General features: G+C 36.4%; 2 protein-coding genes across 6 annotated transcripts; both read right to left on the bottom strand.

Moving 5' to 3' along the window:
* Nucleotides 1-32: 32 nt before the first annotated feature.
* On the bottom strand, nucleotides 33-7,425 carry LOC124873474 (putative ferric-chelate reductase 1). 5 transcript variants are annotated; one of them, XM_047374148.1, is made up of 13 exons: nucleotides 7,292-7,425; nucleotides 6,788-6,983; nucleotides 5,318-5,466; nucleotides 4,245-4,336; nucleotides 3,806-4,169; nucleotides 3,673-3,726; nucleotides 3,501-3,563; nucleotides 1,903-1,986; nucleotides 1,715-1,806; nucleotides 1,558-1,616; nucleotides 745-909; nucleotides 608-645; nucleotides 33-499 (listed from the first exon to the last, which is right to left on the bottom strand). In XM_047374148.1, the coding sequence occupies exons 2-13, from the start codon at nucleotides 6,981-6,983 to the stop codon at nucleotides 383-385; spliced, it is 1,473 nt and encodes a 490-aa protein (XP_047230104.1). In that variant the 5' UTR covers nucleotides 7,292-7,425; the 3' UTR covers nucleotides 33-382. The 5 variants fall into 5 exon arrangements, with proteins under 5 accessions (XP_047230104.1, XP_047230107.1, XP_047230108.1 ...); XM_047374151.1 differs by having other exon boundaries at nucleotides 6,788-6,960; nucleotides 7,292-7,383; XM_047374152.1 differs by lacking the exon at nucleotides 7,292-7,425 and adding an exon at nucleotides 7,113-7,283 and having other exon boundaries at nucleotides 3,986-4,169.
* Nucleotides 7,426-9,426: 2,001 nt separating this feature from the next.
* xcr1a.1 (chemokine (C motif) receptor 1a, duplicate 1) lies at nucleotides 9,427-11,775 on the bottom strand. The gene is made up of 2 exons (XM_047375528.1): nucleotides 11,586-11,775; nucleotides 9,427-11,493 (listed from the first exon to the last, which is right to left on the bottom strand). Exon 2 carries the CDS (start codon nucleotides 11,474-11,476, stop codon nucleotides 10,463-10,465), a length of 1,014 nt encoding a protein of 337 aa, XP_047231484.1. The 5' UTR covers nucleotides 11,477-11,493; nucleotides 11,586-11,775; the 3' UTR covers nucleotides 9,427-10,462.
* Nucleotides 11,776-12,429: the final 654 nt, after the last annotated feature.

Genomic DNA, 12,429 nt, shown 5'->3' on the forward strand with positions numbered 1-12,429 from the left:
ATGAGTGTGTGCATGGTTGTTTGTGTGTTGCCCTGTGATGGACTGGCGACCTGTCCAGGGTGTACCCTGCCTCTCACCCATAGACTGCTGGAGATAGGCACCAGCTCCCCTGTGACCCACTATGGAATAAGCGGTAGAAAATTACTGACTGACTGAATCTGAACAGTCCAAAGAAGGCTGCACAAGGAGTCAACATTATCCTGCCACCACTTACAATAAGCAGGATGGTAAGGGAAGTTAAAAAGAAATCACTGTTAGAGAACTGCAGCTACATTTTCAGTATAAGATTATTACACTGCTCTCAATGATGAATTTATTTGAGGTTTTCTTTAGACTTCTTTACTAGGGCTGTAAATAAATCTCACTGGCACTGTACCATTCGCTAATTCTTCTGCATCAGAAATAGTCCAACAATGATAGCTACAGACAGAGATGTGATTCCAACCACGAGGATTTCTGAGATGACTGTAACAGTCACTGTGACTGCAGAGCAACGGTCCTGAAATCCAGAAACACACATAAAAAACATTAATACTGTGCCGCAAAATTTGTTAGGATACAGATAGTCTTCAAAGCAGCACACACTCATTTATACTTTCAGATTTACCGTAATTATTTGATGACCCTGATGATGTTTGGACTTATCTGTGACAGAACATGGAATGAAAGATGAATATTTTCATGTGCATCTTACACCAGGCAATATATTATTAAAACTTTTAAAGTTAAAGACAAATTAATCACCTTTTACGATCTGCAGTAAGGCTCTCTTGTTGTTACAGAGCAAAATATCCCAGACTATAGTCAGGCCAATCAGCACTGTTTGAGCAATCAGTACAAACCACAACTCTCTCCTGGTTTCTACCCATTCATCAATCAAGCCCTTGATTTTAACATGGAGAAAAGCATCTGTGTGTAGAAATTTTAAAATCAAAACAAAGCAATAAATAGGTTTAGGTAAAAAGTAATATTGTTATTTTGCTTTTAAATTAAAAACATTTGCTAACAACACATTAGAAGCACAATTGGAGCGGCACTTCTAAATAGCCCTTTCACCATGGTAGAAATAGCAAGAGAAGCTACCATAATGGGATGTTTTCTTGTGGTTCCCATTTTGAAGACAGGCTAAGAAAAATTGGCCTCAATGTCACATTACATTTACATCCCAAAGAAAAAGGAAAGTCATAGATAACTTAGTACAGTCATATTCTTCAGTTACATTAATTTTAAAGGAATCGACAGGGGACTATGTCACTGGTGATTTTGTTAACCATTAATTATTTCCTAATGTTTAATCATTCTTCCACCTGAATACATTTGGCATTTTTCTTTATAATATTTTATTGTTAGATTAGCTCCTGCAATAGGATGTATTTATTTTAAGCTGTTTTACACAACTTTGCCACGGTGCTAATGATTTGAAGGCTGCTGTGATTCATCGTCAATGATTTACCAGCTACATGAATGTAAAACTGTATTTTTATGCTGGCAATTGATACAAATTGATGCAAGTGTCCAACGTTTAAAATAAACTCATTTAGATAAAGTAAGTCTTACTTGTGAAAAGGTGGTGGAAGGGAAAACACACCCGAAGAGCAAGTTCACAGTGTTCATTTCTTAAACAAAGAAATAAAACAAAGACAAGTTAGCTGGTGCATGTCCAAGATAAAGTCAAAGTGAACATGTTTTGTGCAGGAAAAAGACTTTAACTCACAGTTCATGGCTGGGTCCAAACGGCAGCACAGCAATGACCCACTCTATGAAACCAATCAGCAGCACTGTGGTTACAAGACCAATGTAAATACCCTGAAATATGCACATTTGTACAAACAAAAAGAAACTGTTTATGATCAAGAAATTTCTTTATATTTTTACTGCTCTACACCAATGATTAGTACTCACATTGAGGGGGTTGCAAAGACAAAGTAAGATTAATGACGACAAAGAAGACAAAATACAGAATGAGCTGCCCACAATCCTGAAACTCTATAAACAAAGAAATAAACACATTTTATATTACTAAATGTGAAATCATTTGGCTAATGCATGTTTTTCACATAGATTTGTAAAAAGCCTTGAAATTACTTGTTGTTATAGACCCCAAGATGCTGTTTTACACACGAACAGATCAGATCTGACCTTTCACAAACTCGTCACTGCTTTGATACATTATGTGAAAAAAATGCAGGACCATTCCACTAAGCTGAAGCGCGTTTTTATCCCATCCTAGTGTCATCTTCAGTTTAGATATAAAAGGTTTTGATAACCTTTAAATGCCATGACCAAAAGCTGTTACTTCAGTTGCTTGTCAATACATGTCAAATTTGTTATTTTCTGCCTTATAAGATTAAGTGTCAGACTTTGTATGGGAAATCAGCTCCAACCAAAGTATCTTACCTACAGCTTGTTTTGCATTCAATCCTTCTACATCTCTGAGCTTAAATAAGTGTGAATGGAAAAAATATTTGCCTTTTTCCCTATTGCCTGTCTACAGCAACCTCTCAAATTTCCTCTCTAATTTGTGATTAGCTAGTGGCACATTCTGGGGCTTCAGGGCAGGTGTCTGAGTGCTATCAGACAAAAAAAGTCTAAGAGTCTAAGAGAGACACAGAACAAAGAACCAAGAATAAACTCCAGATGTATTTTAAACCTGATTGATAACCTTCTAAAGACTCGGTTACATAAAAATTTTTGGCAGCACTCTTTTTTTTTTTTTTTTGTCTAATATTGCATTAAGTTCCTGCTAATTTTGTCTTGTTTTCCTCCACACTTGTGACATGCACTTGGTGAGATTCCTTGATAACTTTTTTCCTACTTCATATCTAATTTGTGTGATCCAAATTTAGGACATCTCCCTATTAGCCTCGGCCAGAAAAAAACGGCCCTACAACAGGAAACGATTACCTCATAAGTTACAAGCTGAGACAGGAGGTTGTAAAAGCCGCATATGCCAAGGTCCAAAGCTGGTTCTGAGTGAGGTGACACAGCAGCAAATTTCGGACCACAGTAAGGCATCTTTTGTCCTGCATTTGTTCACTTGTCTGATTTCTTTTTAAATCACAAATTGCACAATATGTTGTAGTGATCAGTTACACGGAACAAGATTAGGTGGAAAAATCACCCAAACTCAGAAAAAGGATAAAAAAAACAAGAACAACATAAAAAATCCATAAAAACTTATAGATTTAAAAAGGTTTTAAAATATCACATTGAAAACTAGATGCCTGGAATTAAAATACAAAAGAACCATAAATGCACAGTAATGTATGAAATAACTATTTGCAATTTGGCAGAATTTAGATAATCTTTTCATCTCAAGTTCATGTAAATCACACTCATAAAAGCATTTTTTGTTGGTGGCAGTATTTCTCATTATAGTCCCAGATTTAGAGCAACTAACAACACACAAGATATTCATTGGAAACATTGCAAACATTAACATTTAATGCATCTAGAAACAGTAACAACCTCCAGCGACAATCCTTCACTTAATGTCTTACCTTCAGTAAGTAATGATTGGAGGATCTTCTGGGATGTACAGCCATAATTATGTTGGATATTTGCTGATGAGACACAGTGACACTTGTATGTATTATAAGGTATCTTCAGAAGAACAACGCAACATGAATACATTTTATTTATTTCAATAGTTACATCTGGTAGTTCACATACCATTTTCATATCCACAAAAACACTGTTCAAGCACATCATTACAATGTCCCCTATCTAGAGTAAAAAAGAAAAAGTCAGCAAAAATACTAGTTTACACATTCATTTTGACACAGTGTTGGAGAATCAAATTTACCTTAGTGTCATTTTCTGCATTAGTTGAAGCTTGTGTTGTATAAACTTGCATTGTTGTAGTCATTTGGGTTGTAGTTGTTGTTACTGCTACATTAGTGTCATTTTCTGCATTAGTTGAAGGTTGTGTTGTATAAACTTGCATTGTTGTAGTCATTTGGGTTGTAGTTGTTGTTACTGCTACATTAGTGTCATTTTCTGCATTAGTTGAAGCTTGTGTTGTATAAACTTGCATTGTTGTAGTCATTTGGGTTGTAGTTGTTGTTGCTGCTGCAGTTGTTGCCTCTGGTTTTGGAGTGCTCATGGGTCTGAGGACTATTACATTAACACGTTCCCAGCACTTTCTATACATTTGACAGAAAGTGGCCCTGTAGGATGAAGCCTGAAATAGTAACTGCCCTTAAAAGCTTTTAATGTAAACTATACAACTGTAAAAAATTTACCTGAAGATGATATCACGTTCGTCTCCCTCTGCAGTCCAGTTTACATTGATCAACCTCTTTTCCCTATTGTCAGTGTTACTCACAGCTGAACCCTAGGAAGAGTGATAAAGATAAAAAAAAAACATTACCACAGGGGACTGTACTCTCACCATTCCTCTTCACTCTGTACACCTCAGACGTCCAGTACAAGACAGACTCCTGTCATCTGCAGAAATACTCGGATGATTCTGCAGTCGTGGGGTGGATCAGAGATGGACAAGAAGCTGAGTACAGGATGGTGGTGGACCGCTTTGTGGCATGGTGTGGAAACAATCATCTCATTTTGAACGTGACTAAAACAAAGGAGATGATTGTAGATTTTAAGAGAAACAGGAATAAGTCAAAAACTATTTATATCATGGGAGAAGAAGTGGAGGTGGTGGAGGAGTATAAATATCTCGGTGTTCACCTGGACAACAGACTGGAGTGGAGATGCAACTGTGAAGACATCTACAAGAAGGGACAGAGCAGACTGTACTTCTTGAGGAAGCTCAGGACCTTCGGTGTTTGCAGCAAGATGCTGCATATCTTCTATAAGTCTGTTGTGGAAAGTGTGATCTCTTCTGCTATCATCTGCTGGGGAAGCAGCATCAGAGCTAGGGACTTAAAAAAGCTCAACAAGCTGATAAAGAAGGCTGGTTCTGATCTGGGGACTCCTCTGGAACCTCTGGAGATCATTGTGGAAAGAAGGATTCTTCATAAAATGAAGAACATTATGGAGAACCCTGAGCATCCTCTTCATGAGACTGTCCTACAACAACAGAGTGTCTTCAGTCAGAGGCTTCTTCAGATCTGCTGTAAGACGGAGCGCTACAGGAGATCCTTCCTGCCCACAGCCATCAGCATCTACAACGGCTCTATGAGGAAACCCTCATATTGAGCTACAACATTTAATTTCCCTTTGGGATTAATAAAGTATTTTTGAATTTGAATTGAATTGAATTACCTGAAGTGATTTCCTTCAATATTACAGAGAAGATATGAATGCTGCATGAGCATATTAAGTGCAATCAGTATGAACTGGCCTAGCTTACCTCTGAATTGCCACATCTCAGGAGTCGAGATTCGCCAGAGTTAGTAATGATAAATTTTCCAAGTGGGGGACCTTCACCATTTAAACTCAGTTCACGAGCTTCCAACATAAATCCAATAAATGGGACGGAGTGCTTGCTCTGGAGGGAAACTGGAAAGTAAGATTTATCATGGACGAATGATTAAGAAAGACGATGAATATCTACGTAAGAATGCACAGTGCCTAGAAAAGAATAACTTGTTCACATTTTGACACATCACAACAACAACCTTAATTGAATTTTAGTGGGACTTTATGTGAAATACCAACCCAAATTACGGCATGAATGTTTTGTGGAAGAAAAATGGTACATGGTTTTACAAACAAATACAAATCTGAAAAGTGTGGTGTGCATTTGTGCTCTGCTGCCTATATTTTCATACTCTAAATACAATCCAGTACAACCAACTGCCTTCTGAAGTGATCTAATTACTAAGTAGAGTCCACCTAAATGCCATGTAATCTCTGCTTATCCAGCTGTTCTTAGAAGGGCTCAATAGTTAGAGAATATTAATAAACTAACAGCATTATAAAGACCAAGGAAGACAGCAAACAAAACGGGGAAAGTTGTGTAGAAATTTAAAGCAGGGTTAGATTGTAAAACAATCTCTCAAGCCTGCGATGTCTCACAAAGCACTGTTTAGTCCTTGATCTGAAAACTTAAACACTATGGTAAAACTGCATACCTACAAAGATATGGCAATTCACTTAAACTGACAGGACATACAAGGAGAGCATTACTTGGAGAAGCAGCCAAGAGGCCCATGGTAACTCTGGAAGAGATTCAAAGCTCAGATGGGAGAATCTGTTGGCAGGACTACTATTAGTCCTGCACTCCAAAAATCTGACCTTAATGAAGGAGGGTCAAGAAGAAGCTTTACACAAGCTATTTAGGGAACTTAGCAATGAGTGGAAGAAGCTACAAGTGAATGATTTAAATCAAAACATTATCATGTGGTAAAATGACCCAGTCAAAGTCCAGAACTAAATCCAATTAAGAAACTCTGGCAAAATGTAAAACCAGTATTAACAGACACTCTTTATTTAATCTCCATAAAATTTGACTAAGTTTGTGCTGTTCTGCAAAGACAGGAAGAAGACGTGCAAAGCTGGTAGAGCCATTCTCTCAAAAACCTCTAAATATTAGTGACTCAGGTGCACTGAGTAGAAATGCACATCACAATCTTCTGACTATTATTTGTAAAAAAAATAAATACACTATGTTTTATTTTCCTTCCACTTTGCAATTGTGCATCACCTGGTGTTGGCCAATGTAATCAGGTAAAGTCACAATAAAATTCTTTGAAGTTTTTGGTTGAAACCTGATATAAAGGGATGGGAAAAAGTTCAATACACTGTATGTAAAAATAATTTATAGAAAGATAGGTGTCAAAAACATGCCTTTAGAACACATTCAGCTGTCTTTGTTTACCTGTAATTGGGTCTCCAACATTACTGCCAAGCCGGTTGCTAACCATAAAAGGGGGTTCTGACGTCTGAGGAGGAGTCCCGGTACCACCAGGACCATGCAGAGGTCTCATTGAGTCACACGCCTCTGGGAAGTTGCCATGTGAATACCCATGCAGCTTGGAGATGAAGTTAAGGCTGACAAAAATCCACCACCACATCTATAAAATGTAGTTATTAACATGTAACAGACCTGTAAATCACAGATTGCTTAAATAACACTGATGTACAATTATTGTACATCAAATTACAATTGTTTATTGTAATAAATTACTTTAAGTTTGACCTACTTTTTGTAGATCCAAAGTCATGTTTTATGTTAACAAAAATAAGCAGACAGTCAATAACTCTCTACTTTCTTTCAATTAAAATAATATTATATTCATCATAATAACACAATAAACCTCCACATAAAAGCTTGAAACAGTCAGAAACATTTTTAAACTTCAGTGAGACAAAATAGCCATACTGTTTTTAAGAGAAGTAGAAGAAAGTTGAAGCAAGTCTTGGAAACAAACAGATCCCTCTTCCAGGACAGTAAGGTATGCTGTGTGCTGTAAAGCCGTGCAACAACACAGTGATTGAGGAATCCTCAACGAGCCGCTTACCTGCCCTCAGCAACAGGAACACATTATACATAACCCATTAACTGCTTATATCTGATAAATGATTACACTTTATTACATGATAAAAAATACCCGCTGTTCCTTGTTTGCTCTGATCTATCAAGGAAACTGTTTTTGTAAGTCCAACAGACTCTGTGGGTACAAAGTCCACCTTATGTTACTGTGCCAATTAAACAAACTGAGGAATTTATATTGGAGGTCAGTCTAAGTAATGTTAACAAAACACAACAGATAAAAGTTGAGTCACCATCCCAGGGAATTGTGATTCACCATAATCACGTTGTACCATTGATTGAAGTAAAAGAAAAACTAATAAAAAAGGTTAACGTTAAACATCAGTATATCTTCCCCCGAAAATCTCATGTACAGATTTCCTACAGCCACAGAAAAATAACCCTCAGGTTCTCCAATTAGAACGGTTGGCACTTAAACAAAGAACAACATGATACATGAAAGGTAAACTTTTTAGTATTCCACATAATTTTATAAATAAAAATCAGTGAGGTGCTTGGAAAATACTTGTGAACATTTAACTGCCCTGGTAAAACACAAAATGGACTGGAGAAACATGTCACAGGCAATGAAAATGTCTTTTTATATTTTAAGATGCTTTTATGAAAAACAGTGTTTACAGTTTAATATTCTCAAATCTCTCAGTTGCCTTCGTTCTCTCTTCCTTCAGCTTCCTTGACAGTCATCTTATCATTTGGTTCAATAACCTAAAATTTAAGAACAATATGACACAAAATAATTGCAGTATAGCACCATGTATTATGTTTCGCCATTATTACATGAATCTCAGCTGGAGGTTTAATCATCCTACAGGTCTTCTTTACTTGCATTAGCGTGTAGCAGCAGCTTGACCACCTCAAAGAGAGACTGAAATAATTTTTTTTTATTGTTGACACAGTCTAGAGGACATCAAAATGTCTGTCCAGGTAGCGAGAGCTACTCCGCTGCACCGTGGGCAGAGAAGAATATAGAGTTAAATAATCTAAATAATGTTCATTTAATGACTTTTGTTTGTGTTGAGAAAACTCAGTTAAGCACTAGGAGACTAGCTGTTCAGCTAATGATGTGTTCGGTGTTGTTTTTAAAGTTAACACAAGCTTTATTTAAAGGGTGGTTTTTAAACACCCTTTATTCATTAGATACCAGTTTCACAGAGCTGGTTTTCACCAGTCCTTGTTTTTGTCTCTGCCATTAATAAGAGTTATAATTACTCCTGTGAAACAATTCAGAAAAAAAAGTTTACTTTTTAAACTTTTTGAGATATTTTCATCATTAATGATGATGTCGATCCATTGAAACCTAGTCTTAAACTTACTATTTGATTCCCTAATAACAAGAACAACTCAAAAATGTGCTTCCAAAGTAGTTTTGGGTGCAATGCTTTGAGCCAGCAGACGATGGCAGTGTTTACACAGACAAAATGTGTGCAGCTATTGATAGACATCCATTAAAATAGTTGTGAAGGTTTTTTTTGTTTTGTTTGCAGCATATACAGGGCATTCTGCTGTGAGTTTTAAAAACATATTTAAAGTTACTTACATGAAAAATGGATCATCTATTTAGTTTTACACAAAGAATTATATGTCATATAAAAGTACTACTTTCATTTTAATAGAGTTAAAAGAGGGACTTTAAAAATGGCAATTACAACACATGTAAAATATGTACACTTCTGCAGAGTAGTTTATGTAAAAATACTAAGATAAAATAAGAAAACAAACATAAAACGTGCATTTTATTAAGCTCTCTCTTATTTGGACTTACTCTTCAAATAATTCTAAAAATCAAGAACTTACTAAAATTGTTAAGTATGATATTGATTCAAAATTTATTAGAAGATAATTATTATGGTATAAAACTTATTAGTAACTTAGAATATCATGTAAAAGTTAATTTACTTCAGTAATTCAGTTGAGAAAGTGAAACAAATGTATTATATACAGTAGAGTCAACACAGAGTGAAACATTGTAATTATGTATTTATTTTCATTTTAATTATTATGACATTGATTATTGTGGTATTTGTGATGATTCAGTTTCTTTGAAAATTCTAATATGACATAAGACAAATTAAAAATATACATATTTTCATACAGATATGTTATAGCCTATACATGTTGAGCAGACAGTCACTGACACCTTCCACAAGGAGAGTTATCCACAAAAAGTCATAATAAAGAAGCTGGTTTTTGACAGAGTGCTGTATTCAATCGGATTAATGGAGAGTTGAGTGGAAGGAAAATAAAACATTTCTGAGAAATGAAAGTCTTCCTTTTCATTCCTTTTAGGCATTAAATTTTAAAACGAACAGCAATAAACAATTAAAATGGATCTCTCTGTGTATATTTGTTTAAAATTATATAATAGTTTTACTATTTGAATTGAATTACTGGAATAAATCACCTTTTCAATGACATCCGAGTTTACTGAGATGCACCTGTAGTTTCTTGTTGAATTAGCTCCAGCTCATCAAACTGTGTTGGGTTTGTTCAGTGTTTTCAGTGTAGAGTCATACTGTACATTTCACTACGCAAAACATCTCACTTGCATATTATATTACAGTTCACTTTTCACAGTTTACTAATACCACAGTGGTGCAGAGTTATCCTTTACCTAGATTTAATCTGTTATGTTTGACATTTTTATACAGAACCAGACATTTTAGGACAAGCTCAGTATTTTACAAGCCTGCACAGCATATTCAGATATTGATTACTTTGCTGGGTAATATGCACAAAAATAGAAACATTTGTAATTAGTTCCTGTTTTCTACCAATTCAAAGCATTTAAGGTATCCATTATAATATATTTAAGTATATCACATAAAACAATAATATTCTCATATTGTCTTAACTCGAACATTTGCATGTAATTAGTAAGGTAAAACTTCAGACATTAATGCTGAACAGCTTGTTTCAAAATGTCTAACATGAAACATTTCCTCTAGACATTACAGAACCATGTACCAAAATGAAATGTACCAAAGACATACATATTTGCATCTAGTACATTGATCCACGTGAGATGAGGTTCTGCATTCTGACTTCTTGTTCTTCAACTGGACTCGGACGGTTGAACATTTGACGCAGAGGTGCCTTGAAATGGTTCCTGAACTTCACACCAACAAATGCATAAAAGACTGGGTTCAAGCAGCAGTGAGAGAAAGCAATGAGTCGACACACGTAGAAGGCATAGTCAAGCTGGATGCTCAGTGCACATTCATTAAACGGCTGAACTTCAACATGAGCTAAAACTCTCAAAAAGATTACCACGTTGTAGGGCACCCATCCTACAAAAAAGACGGCCACGATGGAGAAAACTAACTTAACTGCTCTGTTCTTTGTGTGGGACCTTGTTCTGGTGATCCTCTTTAATATCTGCATGTAGCAGAAAGCCATCACTGCAAATGCAACCAAGAAAAAAAAATTCTGCTGGGACATACCAATGATTTTCCATTGGATGGTGTTGTATTCGCAGCCCCAGGAGTCTGTACCATTGTGATGGATTGAGACGAGGGAGGTTTGTAGCAGGGATGGCATGGCAGCTCCAATACTGATAATCCACATAAGGACAGACAGAAAAAACCCAGTCCAGGGTTTCAGAGAGCTCATGTCAGAGAGAGGGTGGACCACAACCAAATACCTGTAGATGGTCATGATGGTCAAGAAGAGGACGCTGCTGTAAAAACCCGTAAAAAAGACAAAAGTCACAATTTTGCAGACAGTCTCTGAAAACACCCATCCCCAGACGTGGTAGATGGCCCAGAAAGGGAGACCCATGGTGAAGACAAGGTCAGAGATGGCCAGATTGACAATGAAGATGTTGGTCAGAGATTTCAGGTTTTCATACAAAGCCAGGATTACAAGGACAAGGATGTTTCCTGTCAGACTCAGAGTGATGACGATAGAAAAGAAAATTGGGACGATGAGGGCTCCAAATTTGACCACTTGACCTTTTTCACAGACTTCATCTTCATAGTCATAGTCATAGTCATTGGTAATGTTGAGAGTACCCATTACTGGTGAATGGGAACCTGCAAAAGAAATTTAAGCGTGAAATTCTTAACATAGTAAAATCTCCCTTTATTGCCATACTGTTGTTATTATGAGGAACAAAATAACTTACCTTGTTCCTCATGGAACTGAGATGCTGCTGAATGTGACACTGTCTAAATGTTCAAAAGCAGGTAAATAGAAAATAGCTTTCATATAACAGCTGCTGATGTACTTTTTGTTCCTCTATTTTTTTTTTTCAGGTGCAGCAGGCGTAGGTTATTTCGGACAACCTCCTGACAAGACAGCTTAAACCTTGACAGAAGCCTTGTTTTTTGGAATTTAAAAGTTCTCCCTGTGTGTCAATGGGTTTTTTCTGGGTACTCTGGTTTTCACATTCCAAAGACTGGCAACTCAATATTGACAGTGGTTTAAAAGGCTCCAGCCACCTCTAGACCCTGAACAAAACTAGATAGAACAGTTGTGGCTATGTTGTTCTTGGAGGCCTCGGAGAGAAAGCGCATTTCTCTGTTATGGCTGAGTAGATATAGCTCTTATTTGTGCTTTCCACAATATAGGAGTTTGCCACAAGCACTGTAGAAGACACAGAAAACATGGAAGAAGGTGCTTTGATCAACTGAGATTAAACCTGAATATTTTGCCCTTGATGCAAAATGCTATTTGTGTTTGAAATCATAGTTAACACACCATTCCCATGGTGATACATAGCAGTGGCCGTATGATGCTTTGGGGATGTTCATCTTGAGCAGGGACATCGAAGCTGATCAGTTGATAAAAAATCAACTCAACTAGAATAAAATAACAGTTAGAGGCTGCAAAAGACTTAAAACTGGTTCTATTTCTGAGTGAAACACCGGAAATGGAGGAGGAATATTGCTTTTTTTTCTACGTTTATTGCTCTACATTGCATTAGTTAAACACAGACATGTGTGGTGTCCTTAAAACGTCAGACTCTT

This window comes from Girardinichthys multiradiatus, chromosome 9 (assembly GCF_021462225.1).
Source record: "Girardinichthys multiradiatus isolate DD_20200921_A chromosome 9, DD_fGirMul_XY1, whole genome shotgun sequence".
NCBI classification, from domain to species: domain Eukaryota; kingdom Metazoa; phylum Chordata; class Actinopteri; order Cyprinodontiformes; family Goodeidae; genus Girardinichthys; species Girardinichthys multiradiatus.

Coding starts and splice junctions, on each gene's coding strand:
- xcr1a.1 (XM_047375528.1), bottom strand. CDS start 11,476: ATGGGTACTCTCAACATTACCAATGACTATGACTATGACTATGAAGAT.
- LOC124873474 (XM_047374147.1), bottom strand. CDS start 7,133: ATGACTTTGGATCTACAAAAA. Junction 1,987..3,500: donor CCAATCATTACTTACTGAAG/GTAAGACATTAA, acceptor CTTTGTTTATAG/AGTTTCAGGATTGTGGGCAG. Junction 500..607: donor AGGGTCATCAAATAATTACG/GTAAATCTGAAA, acceptor TCTGGATTTCAG/GACCGTTGCTCTGCAGTCAC.